This window comes from Podarcis erhardii (genome assembly GCF_964252035.2).
Source record: "Podarcis erhardii genome assembly, chromosome: 2".
In the NCBI taxonomy this organism is placed as follows: Eukaryota; Metazoa; Chordata; class Lepidosauria; order Squamata; family Lacertidae; genus Podarcis; species Podarcis erhardii.
In genome coordinates this window covers 81,935,730-81,958,339 of record NC_138498.1, presented here as the reverse complement: position 1 = coordinate 81,958,339, position 22,610 = coordinate 81,935,730, and the positions used below count along the sequence as shown (strand labels likewise).

General features: G+C 41.6%; 2 protein-coding genes across 4 annotated transcripts in view; one reads left to right on the top strand and one right to left on the bottom strand.

Annotated features, from left to right (window-relative positions):
- The window catches only part of BICD2 (BICD cargo adaptor 2), an 89,925-nt gene extending 81,969 nt beyond the window's left edge, over positions 1-7,956 (top strand). The window contains exons 7-8 of one of the 3 annotated variants that reach the window (XM_081848862.1): positions 1,848-2,013; positions 5,623-7,956. In XM_081848862.1, the coding sequence (XP_081704988.1) occupies positions 1,848-2,013; positions 5,623-5,628 (172 nt within the window). In that variant the 3' untranslated portion in view covers positions 5,629-7,956. Of the gene's footprint in view, positions 1-1,847 lie in introns of all 3 variants that reach the window. The other 2 variants (XM_081848861.1, XM_081848860.1) reach the window with 2 other exon arrangements.
- Positions 7,101-21,766, bottom strand: LOC309334531 (uncharacterized protein). Its single transcript, XM_081848914.1, has 5 exons — positions 21,724-21,766; positions 17,005-17,112; positions 13,325-13,399; positions 11,408-11,515; positions 7,101-9,712 (listed from the first exon to the last, which is right to left on the bottom strand). The coding sequence occupies exons 2-5, from the start codon at positions 17,007-17,009 to the stop codon at positions 9,400-9,402; spliced, it is 501 nt and encodes a 166-aa protein (XP_081705040.1). The 5' UTR covers positions 17,010-17,112; positions 21,724-21,766; the 3' UTR covers positions 7,101-9,399.
- Between the last annotated feature and the right edge of the window lie 844 nt (positions 21,767-22,610).

Sequence of the window (22,610 nt, the reverse complement as noted above, 5' to 3'; positions counted from 1 at the left end):
GCAGTTGAATTTGTGTCTTTTTTACCATAGGAAAGCAAGAAAGTTCTAGTCCAACAATGGCAGTCATGTGTGTGCACATGTCCATGTGTGCACATGGGATACCTAGCTTAAATAGCACTGGAAGTCATGCACAGCAATCTGTAAGCAATCCAGCACCAGAAGGCACAACATCTCTTTCCTAGCTGTTATGTTAGAGCTGCCTTTATGCTTACATAAAATGAATTAGGGATGCCTTCCAGCAAGGAAAAAGCAATAAATTGAAATTATGGTGTCCTGAACTAACATATGAGAATGAGTAATGCAGAGCTACAGTATAGCTGTGGTTTTAAAATATCACAATAGTTCTGAATGCATGCCTAGGCTCTGAGGGGAAGGGCGCTCAGTGGTCGAGCATTTCTCTTGCAAGCAGAAGGTCCCAGGTTCAGTCCCTGGCATCTGCAGATAGGGCTGGGCGAGGCTCTTGCCTGAAGTCCTGGAGAGCAGCTGCCAGTCAGTGTAGACAATACTGAGCTAGGTGGACCAAAAGTCTGACTCAGTATAAGGCAGCTTCATCTGCTCCTGTGTAACAGAAACCAGTATGATGCCTGAACTACAGCTCAGGGTATACTGATAAAAATACAAACACATTTCAGTAGTGGAATTATAAGGTGTGTAGTAACATTCAGAGTGGAATTGCCTTAGTATCTGGATGTTCATAATATATATTTTGTTTGAATGAAGAAGTTTCTGAATTGCATTAAATTATGGACAGCACTTAACCTAGTTTACTAGCGTGAAATAAATAAATAAAATCCCAAGGGGTTTTTTGTTTTTGAAACAATGAAAATGTCACAAAGGTGTGAGCAAACTTCCATGTTCTCCAGAACTATTCAGATGTTATGTCAAGCAGGGTGTAGAAGAATCTAGGCATGATCTTGTTGCCCCCAAAGTCTGCAGTTAAAGCCATCTTAACATGGAACAGGATTAGGAGTCTTGCTAGGTGAAAGACAGATTGCAGAATGCACCCAGGACTACTGGAGCTAAGAAGCAAAAACCGGAAAGCTCAGCTGGTTAGAGCATGGTGCTGATAACAAGAAGGTTGCAGGTTCGATCCCCATATGGGACAGCTGCATATTCTTGCATTGCAGGGGGTTGGACTAGATGTTCCTCAGGGACCCTTCCAGCTCTACAACTCTGATTCTATCATTCCCCATTGCTGAAAATGTAAAATCACATACTTTATTCAGTTCTGTCTCCAGCCTTAAGAAAAAACCCTCAGGCCTTTGTGAAGCAGAGAGCAGAAGAGAAGGGAAAGATGGTGTTCTTTTATATTAGCAATGCTGGAGATTTATATGAGGTGCCTAACCATATACAGAGTCAACAGATGCCGACTTGGTAATATTACCTATTGGTTGAAGGATATGTAACTCCTCAAATTACTGTGTGTGTTTGGGGGTTCACTTGCTAAAAGCACATGTCAACATCAAAATCTTGTGCTCTCTATGAAAACCTTGCATCTCATAGCCTTTGGGACACAGCAGTCTTGGAACTGATTAATCTTGATTACTTCTGTAAGTCATGAAAGCCATATGCTTCCATAATAGGTAAAACATGTAAGCCAGGAACTCGTGGATCTCAGTTATAGCAACCTTCTCAAGCTGAAAGATCTATTTTGCCCCTTCAGAGTCCCTAGAAGCTGCTGCAGCTGAGATCAGTGTGCTCTCTTGACATGTAAGTGCCTGCTATCTGTACGAGTAGCCTGTCCTTTGTGAGTCCAAAGAATGTGTCTGAAAGTTAATACGTGAACCAACTCTTGGATGCTGGTAGCAAAAAAGCCATGCTGCTTTAAAAGTTCTTTCTCATTGCAGGTGTGACGAGTACGTCACCCAGCTGGATGAAATGCAACGCCAGCTTGCCGCGGCCGAAGACGAAAAGAAGACGCTGAACTCCTTGCTCCGAATGGCCATCCAGCAAAAGCTGGCTTTGACCCAGCGCCTTGAGCATCTTGAGCTGGACCATGAGCAGTCCAAAAGGGTGCGCACAAAATCTGCTTCCAAAGCCAAGAGTAGTAACCCCAGTGTAAGTCACATACGGTCATGCGGAGACAGATCCGAAGGATCTGTTCTTAATAACCAGGTGTTTTGCAGCGAGAAGTATAAGATCTATTGCGATTAAGAAGGCAAAAGAGAGAGAGAGGGGCCGTAAATATGCATCTGATGTTTGTGCTGTTTGAATGTCAGCATAAATCCCCACTATATTAATGTTGCGGTGGTGCGTGGCTTTGTACTAGTATGTTGTTAAACCATGTAATACAGGTTGTATTATAGTGGTCTTAACTGTAACTGATTCACAAGCATGGGGAGGGGGGATGCTGTTAACAAGCTAATGATGGGAAAGCACTTGGCTGTTTCCAGAAGGAGCGACTTTGGTTTTGCTGTTTATCGGTAAGTGTTAAAGGTGCAGGCCAGGTGTACGACGCCTGGCGTTACTAACTGTAGCTTGTCTAGCGCAGATGTGATCCTTTCTAAGCAGTTTTTCAAACAATGGAGATAATTTCATTGGCAAGAGCCATCTCCTTGTTTAATACGCCTGCAAAGTGGTGAAATGCAGTGCTTAAAAATTAGATGTGTAATGTTGGGTGTAAAGAAATCTGTGTTTTGAACCAGAAATGAATCTAAATTAAATCTGCTGTAGCAGGTAGTTGCTTTCATTATTACCACTTAGCAAAAGCCAAAAAAAGCTTTCTTATAAGCTGTTAAGAGCTAGGACAACCTAGTAGGAAGGATGCCTTCTGAAATTCCTGGGTTTCCTTCCTTGCTTCGCTTCAGAGGGTTAACCTGTTGAAAATTGCACAATTTAAAAAAAGAGAGAGAGAGAGAGAGAGGAGATTCTGGAACGCAACTTTACACTAAAAGAAAGCAAAATTAGGATCTCAATGTTTCAGAACAGTTATGTTGTGGGACAATACCATATACTACAAAGATTTCTGTAGTATCATGTTGTTGTTGCTTCTGGCAGTGTAATTTGCCAGGAAGAAGGTGCATTACATATTGGGCACCGTCCAGCCAAAGTTAGTCTAACTTTAAATCTCCTTGATTTTCATTGAGAAAGTTAAACAAGTGTTTAACTCTCTTTTGTTTCAATCAATGAGATTTTAAAGCACGTAAGGTCATGCTCATTATTACTATATCTGCACCGTATACGTGTACAGAATTAATAGGAGTGTGTTCTAGTATTGTCAAGTTGCAATGCATTTCTCCTTAACTGTCAGTATTAAGGCTTAATAGGATAGTATTACAGAGCTCTGTCTTTTGTTCAAGCAAAAAAGAAAAAAAAGATGAAATAAAATTGCATTTTTAATGCAAGCACACATTTCACAGGGCTCTACATTCTAGGCACAGGAAATAAAAAAATAACCAGTTTATTCTTGTTTTTACATAATTATGAAGTAGGTTAGTAAATGCATATTCATCTATAAAAAAGATGATTTGTCCATTATTGAACTTTTAAGGGGCCTTTTTGGCCACTTAATTTCAATAAGTTTGATAATATTTGTTTTTTTTAAAAAAGTGTACTTCATAATTGGTGCCTATAGAAATTGTAATGATACAAGACTGGGAGTGGGGAATGATGCTTTTTAAATTGTGATAAATTTAAGGAGCACAACAAGGCACATTTTTGTAAAGAAAAAGAAACAAAACAATTCAAAAGTGCCTAGCCTCAAACTTTATTTTAATGTAAAGCCCTGTTCATTTTGTACTCTTTTCAAATAACTTTGTATGCTTAGAATACTACTAAGAAGTAATGCAGGACAGCACAGCTGCGTCTGCTGACCGTAGTAACATTCCCCTCCTCCCAAAGCCATGCTAATAATAACAGTAATCTTGGTGTTGTTACTGCCTCATCTTACATTATTCTTTCTAGATGATTAGCAGCTTGCTTCCTCTGTATTGCCGCTCTGCCTATAAAGTAGTTAGGAGATATAGCAGTGTTACTGTAACGTAATAAGGGGAGTGTTCCCTGTTTTCCTGGCAGAAGGAAGCAGAGTGGTGCTTGGATCCTTCAAGAGATTAGGAACAAAAACAAATTGCAAAAAATTGCAAGGAGGGAAAAAAAATAAACAGAGAATCTGGCAGCTAGAAATCACACAATTGACATTATATCTGCTGATGTATAAACAATTCTTAATGATCCAGTTTTAATGTATTGTTGAAGAATCAGCAAACACAATATTTTTTAAAAAAATTGGTGTCAGAACAGCAAGCCTCATACACCTCACTTTATTACTACATTTGCAGAAAACACAGCCTATTCTCCTGATTTTGAGCTTTAATAGCAGGCTTTGATATTTTTAGAAGCAGAACACCTTTTAGCAAATGTTCAGTCCTGCTTTTCTCCTCTTTGATGCACAATAATCCAAAAGGCCTTTTGAACCCACCCCTTTTGAAACAAAATGCCTTGGGAATAACTAGGCATTTAGAATATGGAACTATTTTGCTCCATTAGCAGCAGTGGTTGCTATTGCTTTCGCATTGATGGGGAGCTGATAATAACCTTTCTAAATATATCCTTTTCTCTGGTGGTGCTTGTAACACAAGAATACTCAGGTGGGGGGTGGGGGGCAGAAAAGGAAGTTTTATGGAATCGATAGCATTGGCAAGTTTTCAAGTTCACTGAAATGAAATAGGGAAGTCTCAGTGTTTGTGAGATGGTGACAGTGTCTATCAGTGTCTGTTCATGTTGCTCAAGACAGCATATTTACAGTTTTCAGCTGGCTTACTAACAATTTCCATGGTGATCTCTATGGCTGTTTTACGACCACAAAGGCTTTGCACCCTTTTACGTCTGGAGTATTCAGAGTCGCTGTGCCTAGCTAGCAGACTTGCGTTCCGGAGCAGCCCAGAAGCACTCTGACATTTGTCAGTTTGCTGTGCCCGGATTGGTTTTAAACTTGCTAGGAAGAGGAACTCTGAATAATCCCCATGTCATTTTCTTCTTCTTGTGTGTAAGCTTTGATAAAAGATGTTTGGGACAGACTTTCACCCGTTGTGCTACCGGCTTCCTCAGACTAACTCCTGCTAAATCAGTGTCTGGGTTTTTTGTTTTTAAAAAATGCTCTTATTTTTTGCTCTTGTTGAGTTGGGATACAGCATGGAAAACATACTAAGCCATCACCTACCTCTACAAAGCAGGACTTTTCTCTTGGATGACTTCCTGTTCTGTTCATTGGCTGGCATGATACACTGACTGAGCTGCATGTTTCCGGAGGGGCTGCGCTATGCTTCATTGATAAGTTCTCTCGCGTACTCACCGCTGCCTACTTACTGCTTGAGTAGCATATTGATTCAGGACTTGTAAGGAACTTTTCTTCCTGCACAGCTTTTGCTAACAGTTTGCGTCAGAGCATTGTTCCAGATGCTTGAAAAGCACACCTGAGCTGCATCGACTGCTTTACCTTAGAAGACTAACAGGTTCCCCTCAGCTGACTAATGTGCGATGGAGCTCTTGCAGCACACCCCTGTGTGTATTTGAAGTTTTCCGTTCTTGAGTTGAAGAATAATGACCAGGGTTTTTTCTTTTCTTTTTTTCATTTCTAATGTTTTTTTGTGTTCTTTTTCTTTCCCCCCACTTTCCACTTTCCAGCTGTAGAGTAGCTCCCGGAGAAGCCTATTGAAACTGTGCAACTTCGTATCTTAGCCTGTGTCGTTGTGGTTAGAAGTGGCGGTAGCCTGTTGCACAAAGAATGGAAACCATTGACCATGAACCTCTCTTTCCCTCCCCCCCTAAAAAAGGCAAAAACCACATAATTTTTAATATGCAACGTGCATTGTTGGGTATTCTTCCCCCTCGCTTTCAACCATCTTTTTTTATTTTTGGCATATTATGTCTGGATACAAACAAACAAAGCTTTATCCTTTTAAGTGCTGCTGCAGGAAGAAAACTTACAAATGCTGAAGAAACCTACTTCATCATCTGATAATTGCCATGGTAGCTTATTATGGCCTATTAGAAAGGTTCACATGGGTATTATTATTATTATTATTTTGTAACTGTCATTATAGAGCATTCATGTAAAACAACAACAACCAACAATGGTCTGATTGTTTAAACCTGTGCACTTTTAATATTTTGCTATTTACTTTAACGTCTTTTTATTCTTTTTTTTGTAGAAGAGTTTATATGAAAAGGGGGGGTGGGGAAAATCCAGTGACTTATGCGCATAGTCTCTCTCCATTTTGGACTTGTGCTTGCTGTTTTCCCATCCGCATGTGGCAGAGTTTTATACGATATTGTTTTGCTCTACGCTGTGTTTAGAAAAGAACTTCCAACACAAGCCAAGAGTTCTGCTAAACTGTATATGTGCTGTGCACCAGCAGCTTTTTTCTTTCTTTCTTTCTTATAAAATGTTAAGCTTTATCTGTTTTAAATTACTGATTTTTAACTGCCATGTTAATTGAGAAATCCAGGGTATTCAAATTCTGGGGTTTTTTCATATTGTATTATTATTCTTAGGAATAGTTCAATGTAACAAGAAGAAAACTTGACTTTGCTCTGGTTAAAACAGTTATAGGCACTTGAAAAGAAATATTAGTGTTACCTATAAATTCCAGAATGTCTGGGTTTTAGGAAAATCTTAATGGTGTATGATTGGTTAACAGAATTTTATACAACTATTATACCACTTAAATTCCAAATTGGAATTGTTTTTGTTACTACTTTGTTTTATTGTGCCAAATTGTGGTACATTTTAGAAAGACAAATTCTAAAGTTGTCAGTGCTAGGGTGTTCTATTTCAGCGCCTTTTTGTGATTTAATTGTTGCCAGTAGTGCCTTTCATAATTTTAAAGGGAGAAGCCTAGGCTAGCTTAGTCTTTTCGAAAAGAAAGGAACCACGGCTTTGGAACCTAGTCACGATGTGGAGCAATAAGTGCAAACTCCCCTGCCGCACATAATTTTTTTTTTTTAATGGGTAGACCTACTATAGAGATGATATATGCGCAAATTGTAAAAAATTCTGTTAGTCAATGATACTTCATCATGCAAATTCAGGGGCATAGAAGAAAAGAACAAGCAGACAACTATTAAAAGACGACGAAGAAGAAAAGAAACACCCCAAAATATACTTTGCGAACCAAACGAACTTTATTGAACAAAATAAGAAGCAAGATGTATTAACACATTTGTGGTTGCAGTACAGAGGTTGTTTTGGGAATATTGGTGTTCTGGTAGCTTTGTATGGTGGTGGATCAGTTAACCATAGTATTGTTTGCAAATGTGGAGGAGAAGAAGAACAATGCATTTAATATTTTTTTCTCTTGCATGTTGTATCTAATCCATGGTGATTTCAGGAAACAGAAACGGAGATGTGCATCAACAAAGATGGACCTACTGGTGCTATTTGTTGAGGGTAACTTTGAATGATCAAATTTGGTACTTTTCAGGGGAGGAGAAACCACCTTCCTTTAAAGAGAAAAAAAGAGTAGAAATTGTAATAATAAATGACGTGGGGAAAAGATTTCTGTTTGCTGGAAGAAACTTTATTATTCCTAGAGGTGGGGACATATATTTTCATCTTTTTTTTTGGTTACAGTATTGATTCATAAGTGGTATGATTACATTTTAAAATTACATCTCTATGTGGGTATTTATTTGAAATGTCAAAGTACTGTATTATGTTTTTACGTGCATTATCTTTTAGTGGTGGATTGGTCTTCGTTTCATTGTCATATGCATGTACTCTTGCCAAGTAACCTTTACACAGACTTGGGGGGAAAGGAAGCTAATATAATTGCTTAAAAGGAAGACGTGAAACTGATTAAGGTACAGCTCTTGTGTTAATTTGATAATTTTAGGAGGTGTAGAAGAGAAAAACAAATTAATTCCAAATTAATCCAAAAAGAGTGCATGTTGTGTAGGAAAGCAATCTACCTGTGTAAAGGTAGTCATATTGGCAGTATCAATAAAGGAGAAAGAAGAGTTTCTGGCTGGTTTGTTTTTGAATTGCACCACTTTTGTTTGCTGAAGTATTTCTACACCTATTAACAGTATTAATGTACGAAGTCCTGACACATGTAGGCATGAGTCAGTCAAAGTTAATCACTTTTGAATCCCTTTTATTTCAATGGGAGAGGTTGAAACGTGTGTGTATAACACTCCCATTGAAATTAACGAGACTTAGAATGGCTTCCATCCTGCTTTTAGATGTACATCCAGGACTGGCACAAGACATTTTGAGGCCTGAAGCGAAGGACATGATGGTGCCCCCGCAAGGCACATACAGAAACCAATTGGACTGACAGTTGAGCTTTATTCCAGTACTGGTGAAAGGCCAGTGTTTTCCACTGCACTTGAGGGCAGCCGGCTAGCATAGGGGGTACAACACAGGCCACATGGCACTCACAGCTCCGGCCACTCCCCGCACCTCATCATCTGCCGCCTGAGGCAGCTGGCTCACTCTGCCTCATCATAGGGCTAGCTCTGTGCACACCAATGATTCTTGAAGTGGGCTCATGCTGCTCTTCGGATCTTTAATGAAGATGATTGCATGCTACCGACAGAGCAGCATTTCCTTCAAATACCTTGCTCAGCAATGATCGAACAGAGAACCAATATTGGTGTACTTGCTCTCCAGAGCCAGCAATAGCCACACCTGTTGAAAGGGGAGGAGCTTGAAACTCTTCAGAACATGTCAAATTTTGTTTACTCAAAGCAGGATATGCTCGTTGGCTGGTATCCATTCATTCAACCGAGATTATTCATGGCCAAATGTTAGGCAATACTTGCATGAGATATGGTAATTGGTTCCAGGAATCAACTAGGTAAGTAGAGTCTCCTGTCTGTGGGTGGCACATGTTTGGATTATCTGTGGCTTGCACTTCTGAGATGCCCCTGCTACCACAATGAAACTCTCATTACTCAGAGCAAAAGCAAACCACACACATAGTTTGGGAGCGTATAGAAAGTATCGGCTGAACCAAGCTTCTTGATAACAGATCTTTATTGTTGATCCAATATAACTTGTATAAAAAAACAAGCCTTTCTGCTTTTGGATATGGAACAGAAAAGTTATATGGATTTATTCCAGAAGCCGTGATAGCAAATCTAAATCAATGTAGCTGTTAATAAAATAGTACATTAGGAGAAACATTTAGTCCACATCAAAAACAATACCTATTTATCTTGGCACACATTTTCTCTTTCCCTTTCTTATGTTGAATTGGGTGTTTCAGGTTTACATGAAGCAAAAGGAAGGGTGTCATCAGTAATAACACTATTAAGGGTTTGATTTTAGATGCAGGTCTGATTATTGTTGTTCAACAAGGGCTTACAAGCTTGCATCTTTGCAAAGGGTAGAACTTCCGCCTGACAGATGTTGCTCTGCTTAATCTCAGGGCAAGGAACCTTCTATTAACCTAACGCTTACTCCCACCTGTCATGAACAATCAACAATTTAATGCTGAGTGCTTGTTGCCTGCCTATAGTGACGCTCTTCACAGACAGAAAAAATAATCGAATTATAGTGTAGACATTTGTTATGAGAGCAAGACTGAGTTTAAAAGAACTAGGTGACTGATCTGTTGAGCTGCTGAATTCCATCACTGTTTTGTTAACTTCGGGGAATGCTGGAATTATTTGCCTTCCTGGCATGCCACATTGTGGAAGAATATGGATTTTCTGTAGCCCACGTTCCTGACTCTGAAAGGGAGATGGCAGCAGTGATGCATTCTCTTGCCTAGGAGGATGTAAAAAGTGAATTCATTTTGGCAGTAAGTGCAACAGTGCCTAGATATAAAGGAACCAGCACTCATGGGCACCATTTCTACCCAGAAACAATGCACCCAGCTACCATGACATCACAAAAGTGATAAAAGCCATAGGTTGGGCTGTGCCACAAAGTTCTAGTTAAGCACATCCTTTGAACATACTGGACAACCTTCATTGCTTTGTATCTACAATCTGCAACCAGCCCTGTACTATTTCCCTAGTACATTTGCACATAATATTAGGCATAGATGATATTAAATTAGATGCACAGTTAATATTAGAACTTCTTAGTGTGGTGGGTGGGGAACAATCTGAAGCTAGCAAAGAATGCAGAGGGTCTCGGCCTCCCTTCCACTTGTGCAGCCTTCCAACACTCATTTTCAAATATCTCCAAATATGGAACACCATTTCTGTCTGAAGTGACTGATAGACAGGTGAGAGGGCAGTTCTGCAGAGCAGCAAACCAAATACCTTGTCGCTGAAAGAGGAAACTAATAAAAAGGAGAAAGAAAACACATCAAGTGGAAGACAGCCACCTTTGTGCGTTCATTTATGTCAGAAACATTTTCACTGTATTATTTATTATAAGCTGCTTTGAAGCTTCATGAGATAAGTGGAGTAAAAATAGGCAGTATGACGCCATGTTTTGCAGCCACACTGTCTTGTTTATTGTCTTTTCTTAGATATGCTGTGACTACATTGTCCTTGAAGGATAGTTCTCAACCCGTCCAACACAGGTAGCGGAACTAGCAATCTGCGGCACTAGAATCAGACCACCACCATAATCCTTTCCAATGCCAAATGTGGTGGTCCAGTGGAGATAGACTTAAAAAATGTGTTAAAAGGCAGGGGCAAAATGGATTGACAGACAAAGATTCATCCTTTGGGATGTTTTAAAACTGCCACACGATTTGAGAGTGATTTCCCCCTGCTCTTGTTTCCATCTGAAATCTTGGCACTCCATTTTCTTTTACTTCTAATTCCACATAAATCCCTATTACTAGGGTATTTTATCTGGCATTGTAGAGTGCTTCACATTTTGCTATCTGCAGTTCTCACAACAACCATATACTGTAAAGAAAATCATAAATTTGGAGATATTGCAGATTGTGGGGTGGGCTTTCTAAAAATAGGGTCTGCGGCTTTGGAGTCTGGCTTGCAAAAATTAAGCTACCCAGTGCTGCTTTTTTTTTTAGGAAAAGGTGCTGGAACTCACCATGAACTCCCTTGAATGGCAATGGTGCCCACCTGAGAAGTGCCGGAACTGAGTTCTGGTGAGCTCCATCTAAAAAGCCCTGAAGCAACATAAAACAATTGTTTCAGCTGGGCTGCAGGTTGAGAGTCCATGGCTTGGAGACAGAGCACATACCTTGCATTGCAATGGTGTTGGGTTCACTTCCTGTCATCTCCAGCTAAAGCAGTAGTGGGAGAACCTTAGGCCTGGGGCTGGATGGAGCCTGAGCAGGCCCCTCTGGCCCTCAGGGCTAGCCATGTCGTGTACCTCTCAGACCACTCACCTTCCTGGTGCTGCTCTATTCCCTATCCAATGCTTTTACCTGGCCCTTGAACTAAGCTAATGCCTCTTGTTTGCCTGGGTAGAAGAAGACACAGCTAGCTGGACTGTAGCCTGCTGTACAATAGTAAGAGCTGCCTCCCTGCTCACCTTTGCCTTTGGTTCCTGCTCACTGTTGACATGTGGTCCACATGGCTTCTAGTTCCCCAGGAGGAATGTGTCCCGTCGCTGAAAGTCAGAAGACCCCAGGTTGCAGAGCTGGAAAAGAGCCAAGCCAGAGCCACTGCCAGTAGTAATTACAAAATGCAATAAACAAATTATATGGTTGTAAGACATCTTCACCCAAGGTTATTTATTTTGTTTTTAAATCATATTGACAGATATGCTTATTCATGAAAGAGATTAATTGCGTTTTTCTCTCCTCAAAAGAAAAAGGCACCTCAGGTTGTATAAAACTCATAAACAGGAAAACAAAACCTTCACAACTAAATCTTCAAAAATAATTTTGCATGCGCATGTATGTCCTCCATACTGCACAGAGTGCATTATTATCCCTCAATGTCCTTGTGTCATAAACCTACCAGCACTAACATTGCAACAATTCAGGCATTGCTAGCAGTTTATTCCTGTTAGCCTAGACAAGTGTCATTATCACCTTCTGCAAATTTATTGGCTATTCTGGGCAGTTTGACAGAACCACTTCCTGACATCTCCTCTTTCTGCAACTGCTATTTATCACAACCAATGACAGCAGGGCTATCTATACAGGGAATGTGATACCTGGAGCCTCTTTCTCCTCTAGGTTTTCCTTCCTGTGTATCTTGTTTGCTTCTTACTCAGATGTCACATCTGGCTTGCTTTTTCTAAGATATTTTTAGGTGAAAAGTGGAGCGAGTGTCTCTGTGAATGAATTACTGTACATGTTTTTCATTTTATACAGGGAGCCATAAACACGGGAGTCAGCTTCCTCTATTTGATTCACTATTGGGTATGGATGTTAAAAAATTAAATTCCCTGTTGATTGACTATTTGTTAAAACCATGTATATAGCACTTTTCATTTCAAAAAGTACAAAGCTGTTCAAAAACAAAGCAACAACAAAATAATATAAGAATAAAAAACAGCTCAGTAAAACAAAGTTTAGTAGTCAAGCTCACACCATTGTTTCCCAGCCTAGACTCATATTTGAGTAAGTGGGAATAAAAGGACTATTATTATGACTGACTGACTGACTGACTGATTGATTGATTGATTGATTTTGTATACTGCCCTTCATCTGAAGATCAGGGGGTGGTTCATAACATAGAACCCAAAATACATAATAAAACAAGAAAAAAACAATAACCCCCATCCCACAAACACATTTAAAAGGGCATAGAATGTTGATCAGCCAAAGTCCTGGTTAAAGAAAAACATTTTCACCTGGCACCTAAAGATATGTAATGAAGGCGCTGGTGAACCTCTCTGTGGAGAGAAATTACAAGTGGGAAGCCACCACAGAAAAGGCCTGTTCTCATGTTGCCACCCTCCAGACCTCTCACAGTGGAGGGTCCAAGTCGGTTCATATGGGAAGAGATGGTCCTTGAGGAATTGTGGTCCTAAGCCATTTAAGGCTTTATAGGTCAAAACCTCACTTTGAATTGAGCCTGGAAACTAATTGAAAGCCAGTGCAGTTGGGCCAGGATCCCTGTAATATGCTCATACCGCCTTGCCCTGATGAACAACCTAGCCACTGAATTCTGCACTAGCTAAAGTTTCTGAATCATCTTCAGAGGATGCCCAATGTATAACATGTTGCTGTAATCTAACCTAGAGGTTACCAGAGCATAGATGACAGAAGTTAAACTATGTCTGTCCAGATAGGGGTGTAGCTGAGCCACCAGCTGAAACTGATGGAAGGCACTCTGCGCCACCGAAGCCACCTGAGCCTCAAACAACAGCAGAGGATACAGAAGTACCCTTGAGCTATGTACCCACTCCTTCAGAGTGAGTGGAACCCCTCAAGAGCAGGCAACCTGCCACCCATCCAGTCTAGGGAAACACCTACTAACAGTACCTCAATCTTACCTGGATTCAGTTTGTTCCCTCTCATCCAGTACATTACCGAGGCAAGACAACAGTACAGCACATCCACTGCCACACCTGCAGATGAAAAGGAGAAGTAGAGCTGCTCTTATCAAACTTGGGACTATTTTTATTTCATTTTTTTTTTAAAAAAAATTATATATCCTCCTTCATGGAAAACTCCAGGTGGTTTACAACAATTAAATAAAAACCATACTGTATAAGAACACACCCACCCCACCAGAAAATCCACAGTAACAAAATTAAAATACTGTGAGCTAGGTAATTACAGCAGCGAATGTTTAGAAAACACAGAACACTACAATATTCACCATGTCTACTCAGAAGTTAGTCAGATTGCAGCCCTGTTCTTCAGCAAGCACCTAAAACCAGTCAACGTTTGTGCTTGCCTAACATCTAGTGCAGGTAGGGGATCTGAATGCAATTATAAATAGACTATCAGGAGGTGTGCTTTTCTACTCACTGCCCTCGGACAATTATTCTCAAGTAACCTTTCTCTGCTTTACTCTGTCTTTTACAAAGCATACTGAGTACATGGATGACAAATGTTTGGCCCTTGAATTCAGGATTGTAATGATGTAGCATTTAGCAGGGGGATCCTTTCTTCTGTTTCTAAATGTATTTATTCTAAAGATCTCAGAGTAGCTACTGATTAAATGACCATATACAATAAAAACAGGGGAAAATACATGAACTCCATATACCCAACTTTTAAGTTGTGTGGCAGTGATATCTCAAAGTTAGGCATCAAAAGCTTGAGTAATCAGCCGCACTTGGACCTGGTGTCTAATTATCAACAGAGGTGTCAAGAGGGCAGAAGTGCTGCAGCTGAGAATAGTTGCTCACAAGTCCCTGAGTAAGAAGGGACTTCACCCACAGATCTTAACTCCTGGGTAGGAACACACAGAACCCAACAGAACAGGGACTAGAACATCAATAGTAGCACCATGTGGCTGGAGGGAGAAGAACAGGACCGAGAGTTGAGGACAACACATAGAACACTTTGCATGGAAGCAAGGTTATCAAGGAACACACCTCCCTGTATCAGGGGGCAAAGAACAAAAATAATATCTGAATTACGTGCCAGCCAGGAGTGTGGTACCAATCTGGAAGCAGGCATAATACAGATTTTAGTTGCAAATGAGGGGGATCATTCAGAACCAAGGAAGGAGACGACTTGGATGATGGACTCAAGGGCATCCTGATCAAATTTGCAGATGACACCAAACTGGGAGGGGTGGCTAACACCCCAGAGGACAGGATCACACTTCAAAACGACCTTGACAGATTAGAGAACTGGGCCAAAACAAACAAGATGAATTTTAACAGGGAGAAATGTAAAGTATTGCACTTGGGCAAAAAAAAATGAGAGGCACAAATACAAGATGGGTGACACCTGGCTTGAGAGCAGTACATGTGAAAAGGATCTAGGAGTCTTGGTTGACCACAAACTTGACATGAGCCAACAGTGTGACGCGGCAGCTAAAAAAGCCAATGCAATTCTGGGCTGCATCAATAGGAGTATAGCATCTAGATCAAGGGAAATAATAGTGCCACTGTATTCTGCTCTGGTCAGACCTCACCTGGAGTACTGTGTCCAGTTCTGGGCACCACAGTTCAAGAAGGACACTGACAAACTGGAACGTGTCCAGAGGAGGGCAACCAAAATGGTCAAAGGCCTGGAGACGATGCCTTATGAGGAACGGCTAAGGGAGCTGGGCATGTTTAGCCTGGAGAAGAGGAGGTTAAGGGGTGATATGATAGCCATGTTCAAATATATAAAAGGATGTCACATAGAGGAGGGAGAAAGGTTGTTTTCTGCTGCTCCAGAGAAGCGGACACGGAGCAATGGTTCCAAACTACAAGAAAGAAGATTCCACCTAAACATTAGGAAGAACTTCCTGACAGTAAGAGCTGTTCGACAGTGGAATTTGCTGCCAAGGAGTGTGGTGGAGTCTCCTTCTTTGGAGGTCTTTAAGCAGAGGCTTGACAACCTTATGTCAGGAGTGCTCTGATGGTGTTTCCTGCTTGGCAGGGGGTTGGACTCGATGGCCCTTGTGGTCTCTTCCAACTCTATGATTCTATGAGACACAGAAGGGCCAAAATGCAACAACTGAGCTCAGCAGCACACAATACCTTGAGTGCTGGTGTTGCTAATGCAAGTAAGTAATAACACTTTTACTTAGCAGGACTTCAGGACCTGGTTTGTCGTTTTTCTCCACTGCAGCCCTACCTGTATTGAGAAAAGCTGCCCTGGTTAGGTTACGGCCTCCTGCTGCTATGGCTTAATGGCACAGGATTACTATTGGAAAGAAGGGGGCGAACAGCTACTTAACTGTGGATGGCTCTCTTCCATGCAGAAACTGCTAGGTACTTTCTAATACTAGCGAGGAATTCAAGGAAACATTCCTATGCAATGAATTAAAGAATTAAAAATAATTAGAAGACATGCTACAAAGGGACCACTAGATGGTAGTACTGCACAAAATAGTCTTACAACAATCAATGCAAGTAGATGGAGGTGTCAAGCAGCTGTATTAAATTCCCTTCTATTTGGAGCACTTGACTCCTCACTGCACCCTCATCCTTCACTGTGTCTCAGGAGAAATGTTTCCTTTGCAAAAAAAAAAAAAAGGGGGGGAGTTTTTATTTGTGTATGGTTTTTTTCAATAGGACCATGCGATCTTCTCAGATACACATCTTTCTTAAACTGGTAATACCTGGAATTTTGGTTTTTTAAGGGTGAGGCATTTTTTCCAAGCATGGACCCTTGCATGCATCTAAACAAATATATGTTGGTTCCACAATGTATTATTTAAGTTCTGGGCCACAGCTCTTCATGTGTTGTTTTCAATTTAAACTTGCTTTTGTGTAATGTTCACTAGATGTTAGCCAGCAGAATTCTCTGGAGAAGGGAGCACCCTCTGAAAGAGACTGGTGTGTGTTTGTGTGTGTGTCTTGGGAAGGTGCTTGGGGGAAGAGAAGGAGGAGAAGTCTTGCTGCATGAGCAGAAATCCATTTAGGTGATATTGGATATTATTCCCCAATGTATTTATAGAGTGTACAATCCAAGGAAGAAAGTATAGTGGTACCTCGGGTTACCTACGCTTCAGGTTACATACCCTTCAGGTTACAGACTCCGCTATCCCAGAAATAGTACCTCAGGTTAAGAACTTTGCTTCAGGATGAGAACAGAAATCGTGCTCCAGCGGTGCGGCGGCAGCAGGAGGCCCATTAGCTAAAGTGGTACTTCAGGTTAAGAACAGTTTCAGGTTAAGAACGGATCTCGGGAATGAATTAAGTACTTAACCCGAGGTACCACTGTATGTATTTTCTGCGGCCTACAGTAGTTACCCTGCTTCTGTGAGTTGCTATAAATATTGGCAAGCTAACAAATACTGTATCTGGCATCATTTATGCCTTTCTTAAATTATATAAAATCTCTGGATATCATGCGTGTGTGCTGCTTGCCTCCTGGGTGTGGAAAATCAGTTGATGAACTAGAGCTGGACTTCAAAGCTTCTGCTTTCCAGTGGTAAGCCTACAAAGGAACTCTGCTTCATCTGCCCAACTTTTCTTATTTTATTTAAATATGTTAATCCGATACAGCAAACAAACAGAAGGCCTGTAAAAAGTTCTTCATTGCTACAGTGTGGGCTCACCTCATAAATCCTTTATACCTTGTATACAATATTTAAGGGAGGGATCATCAACTGGAGGTTCCAGGCCAAATCTGGCCATATGAGAAGCTTTGCCTCCTTCCCTGTTACCTGGAGTTAAAGAAAAGAAAAGAAATTGGCAGCTATACGAACAGAACTCGATGCAAGTCTATGAACTCTGTCCTCCTATAGTAGCCATCCAGAAAAAACTAGCTACTGACCACAGTTGTGTGTTTTTTAAAGATGTTTACACTGAAACCTAAACATTTTTACTAGAGTGTAAAAAAGCTGAAGCTAAAGCTAAAGGACCCCTGGATGGTTAAAAAGGTAAAGGTAAAGGTACCCCTGCCCATACGGGCCAGTCGTGTCCGACTCTAGGGTTGTGCGCCCATCTCACTTAAGAGGCCGGGGGCCAGCACTGTCCGGAGACACTTCCGGGTCACGTAGCCAGCGTGACGAAGCTGCTCTGACAAGCCGGCACCAGCGCAGCACACGGAAACGCCGTTTACCTTCCCGCTATAAAGCGGTACCTATTTATCTACTTGCACTTAGGAGTGCTTTCAAACTGCTAGGTTGACAGGAGCTGGGACCGAAAGACGGGAGCTCACCCCGCCGCGGGGATTCGAACCGCCGACCATGCGATCGGCAAGCCCTAGGCGCTGAGGTTTTACCCACAGCGCCACCCGCGTCCCTCCCTGGATGGTTAGGTCTAGTCAAAGGCGACTATGGGGTTGTGGCGCTCATTTTGCTTTCAGGCCGAGGGAGACTACGTTTGTCCACAGACAGCTTTCCATGTCATGTGGCCAGCATGACTAAACCGCTTCTGGTGCAACAGAACACTGTGACAGAAACCAGAGTGCACGGAAATGCCATTTACCTTCCCGCCGCAGTGGTACCTATTTATCTACTCACACAGGTGTGCTTTCGAACTGCTAGGTTGGCAGGAGCTGGGACAGAGCACCCTGTCACAGGGATTTGAATCACCAACTTTCTGATTGGCAAGCCTGAGAGGCTCAGTCAGAATGCTTAGGGTTGTACTGTTATTACTGTTATTTCAGCGATGAGGGATGGTTATCAGCATGAAATTATAGCATCACAATGTGTGAGCTAGTGCTGTGCGTAATTGGCAAGGATGAGGAGACCTCATCTGTATTTTTCTCTTCTTGATCTCAGTAGTTCAGCAGGAAGGCATCACCAGCTGCCATCTATATTGGTCATCGCTCTAATCTAAATTATATTTGTGTGACCACCTGCCATTGGCCTTGAAGCAGCCAATTGCTTGGCTCGCCACTGTCACTCTGAAGAGCAGAGGCAGCAGATGTGATAGATGATCAAATATTTGCTTTGATGGTAAATAAGAGGGTGGAGGAGACAGCAAGGACTGCATATACAAGAATGGTTAGCATTGTCTAGGTGTGCTTAAACAAATAAATGTCAAAGTGGTTTGTTAACAACAGAAGTGCAGTAAACAAGAGTATTTTCATGACAAAGAGGTCTCTCATGCCATTTTTGAGAAAGCATGATATCTTAGAGAATGCATTGTCCTGTATCCATCTGCCTACATATTAACATCAGAGGAAGATAACTTTCCTGGTGGTTGCTGGAGAGGTGAGTAGTGGAGGACAACAACAATTTCTCCATGCATGCCTCTAAAGAGAGGGAATTCTAGAGTTAGGGAGCAATCTCACACCCCACCAACATGTGCAAGACTTGCCAGCAAGACTGCAAGCTGCTCAGAGTAGCAGGGAAAGTTCCCCTCCTCTGGGGAGGCCTGGACAGCACTTGTCTGAGGCCTTCTGAAGCCCTGAAAAGCACACCCTGTATGTTCTTATACATTACTCTGAAGCATAGATGTGCGCATGAGGTGTGTCAGCCACACTCTAATGCTCAGGCAGCCCCCCCCTTTGTTTAATGGGGAGGGGGGATTAAGGGAAGCAGAGGGTTGCAGGAAAAATAAAAAGGCTGGAACAGATCTGCAGCTTCTGCCTGCATCTGTCTCTGGTGATTGGCTCCAGAAGCAGCAATAATGGAGGAAGAGGAAGTTCCTCCTCTGCAGGATTCATTCCAGCCTTTTTCTTCTGCCTGTGCCTGTCACTGTCTCGTGACTCTGTCTCCACTGGAGCTTTGCTGGCCACCTTTTGCAGAGAGGTCCATGGGAGTGAGGGGCTGCTTGTGTGGTGTGCAAACAAGGAGAAAGAGGAGTCACCCAGCCCTTGGCCATCCCGATCTGTCCTGCTCTGGTCAACTTGGCACAGATCTTCTTCTCTGTGGGAAAAATCTCTCTTTTTCGGATTCTTGACCACTTTTGTTGAGGTCGTTATGTTGACTTTTTGCCTCTGTGCCTCTTCCTTGTCCTTATTTATTTGCCTTGTTGTTTCCCATACCACCACTCCCTTCTTCCTTCGTTGAAATAAATAATCAATAAAAATATATGGGTGCACACCCCAATGCTCTTAAGGAATAATGTCTAAAGGCAACACCCTGTTCATATTCCAGTGATATAAATCTTACTAATGTATGCCACTAGCCTGGCTGTGAGTGCTCCAGTAAGGAAGAAAAGTACTCCCCCTGCTGGTCTCCTAATGGGTCTAAGCCTGATACTATACAGCAGTGGTTTTCAACCAGTGTGCTGTGGCACCCTGGGGTGCCTTGAATGATGGTCAGGGGTGCAACACTGGCCTCTGTCCCTCTTTCCTTCCCTCCCTTCTCTGATGCCCTCTCATGTCTCTGTCTCCCAAAGGCTTGCATAGCTGTTTGTTGCAGCAGCCCTGGCTACAAGCTCTGCAGGCAAGTGGTGCCTCTGGGGTTGGCCAGGGGGTGCTTCCCAGGCCCCTGTGGGGCATTGTGAGGGGGCACCTCTCTTTGGGCAAGGGGGGGCAGCCCAGAGACCAGGGGTGGCAGCTGTGGCTGCCCAGGGGAGAGGAGAAGAGGCTGAGGGAACACTCCACAACGGACTGTGTTTGAAAAGCAGCTCTGCAGGCAAGGGGTGACACAACTAGGTTCCTGAGCTTCACAGGGATGCTGCACAAAGAATGTAGTTGGTCAAGGGAGCTGTGGACTCAAAAAGGTTGAAAACCTGCTATCCAGCAATGAGTTTTGCAGTAACAGCAACAATGTCAGTGGGACCACAGTGTGTGAAGTGACTAGACTATTGAATTTAAATATGAAGCCTGCCATGTGACCTAAGGCTAATTGACTGCTTTCTATGCCTAATTTACCTCAGGAAGTCATTGTGAGATTCAAACAGTGCTTGGAGCTTTTATTCTCTTTGAGTATTGTATACACCCTTACACACACACACAATCGGTTGCATACACAAGAAGAGCCACGAGCAAGTTCCTTGAAATGGGCTATTTGTGAAGGGCATCATCAGAAGTATTAACTTATGGCAAAGAACAACATTATTAACACAAAAAACCTGCTCAAGTCAGCTGTTTCCTGAAAACAAAATAAAAACAAAACAATAATATTTTACAAACAAACCAGAGCATTTGAGTGCTTTACAGATCAAAATGTTTAGGTAATTTTGAGACGTTGCCACTTGCTGTTTGAAGTAAAGACATAATACTTGTGCTAAGGACAAACATCCCTATTAGGCTGAAATCCCATTGCATTGAATGGGACTGAATCAGAATAAGCCATCTATTGGATCAGGCTGCACACAGCAACAGAGCCTTAACTGTCCTGTTATTTTTCTGTTATGTTTGAACTGTGGCAGCAGTTCAAACAAGTGCACCCTACTGATCTAGTTGCATGTGCTCGTGTACCCTTGGAGCTTGTGCACAGGTGAGCTGCTCCATGAATTCCAATAAAGGTAGCCAAGACATATGTGTGAATTGTGGACATGTGAACCATCTCTCTGCATTTAAATGAATAGGACAGCTTTGTGGGCAGAGAACTGTGTGTGTTGCTTGATCCAGGGGACCTGTGTTTATCTCCTTCTTACCCAGGAAGTCTTAATAGCAAGAAGTTGCTGTAGTATTTTTTCCAGCCTATTCCTCTAGCCCCAGCCATATCTGTTTCCTGAGCTATAGACTGCTTGACAATGAGTTATTATAAACTTGCACTCTAAATCCATTTCTTAGTATACATTTCAGTTTTCTGTATCCAGAATAACATCGTAGAGTTTGACGTAAGTGTAACTGTGCTTCCCATTTGTGGCATAATTGTAATTCACTGCTTTGCTGTTTGTTTACATGTGATAGGATCTCAGCCCAAAGAACTTCAGTAGCAAAGTTCATAAATATTCAGGGTACAACAATTTTAATTCATCTTCATGAGAAAAATTCTTGTTTAAGGAAGTGGGCTCTAATTTAAAATCCTGCCATTTATAAATAGGGAGCTGTTGCACAAAGGAAGCACTTTGTACATTCAGTAGAGTATCATATGATGGCAAAAGCACATGAGGGTCACCCTAAGGATTACCTCATACAGCAGTGAATGAAACACATATCTCTTAAATGAAAATTGTGTCAGGAGAAACTATCTACTTTCAGATGTTGTGGTTTATAGTCTCTGATGACTCATAAAATGCAGAGGAATTTATATGTATAGATTTATTTATCATGAGCATATTTTGGGAATCTTCAGTAATGTGAAAAGCACACCACCAGGAAGAACAGAACTGTGCACAAAATGTTTTCCTTCTGGATCAATATCAATGCATTATGGTCAGCAAAAATGAATGATTATATAAATTCAAGTTGAACCGATCCTCCTTACCCCTTGTGTGTTGCTGCTCTTGTGGTGTAAGGAGACAATGAAGAAAAGCTCCACGTTAAAATATTTCATTTTGCACTGGAGACTGAAAAATAAAATCTGAACTAAAGCAGCTATCCTCATTTACTGGAAATACTGTGTTTACAATGATAACCTCAAATCAAGTATTGCATACCACAGATTCTATTATCTCCAGCTCTAATTGCGAGATGGGAAGTACCAGGAAATGTCTCACTTAACTCAGTGACAAAACATGATTAGGACTGAGCTGTTTGTCAAATCATTGCTGAAGAAGTGGAAAATCATAAGAGAAACTTGTAACGCCTACCTGCATGAAATGTACTCCAAAAAATGGTCAACATGACAGATGTGGAATCCTAATACACAGGAAGTACCATGAAGTGTAGTTTTTAAAGGGTATTTTGACACCGCTTACTAATAAAATATATAGTTGGTGTTGTACATGAATGCTTAAGTCCTTTTCCCCTATAGTAATAACACTGCCTCTCCGTGATTATTTGCATTTTCATTAGCTGCCAGAGACTACGATTTATTAAGTATAACCTAAATTTTTAGTCATTCTGGCAGGTTCTCTTTTCTGATGTGATTTGTAATGTCAACTCTACTGCAGAATATTAGATGGCAGCAATGAGTAATAGATGAGCCTTACATTTTGCCTTGGGAGGCAAATAAAATTCAAACCACATTAGTTAAGGAGCACTGGAGCTGAACTCCTCCCCCTCCTCCCCCAGGTTTGGTAGTGTTTCCTGGGGCAGCTTAAAGGAAACCACAAGCACTGAAAGATCATCAACCCTGTTCTTTCATCAATGAGATACATAAGCCTCGTTTTAATTCCACACTGGCTTTCCAGAATTAATGGTATTGCCACA

Excerpts from the sequence above, each read along its gene's own strand:
- LOC309334531 (XM_081848914.1), bottom strand. Across the intron at positions 11,516-13,324 it reads AGGGAACAAACTGAATCCAG|CTCTGCAACCTGGGGTCTTC; the intron begins GTAAGATTGAGG and ends GCTCTTTTCCAG. Across the intron at positions 9,713-11,407 it reads AGCAGGAACCAAAGGCAAAG|GCAAGAGAATGCATCACTGC; the intron begins GTGAGCAGGGAG and ends ACATCCTCCTAG.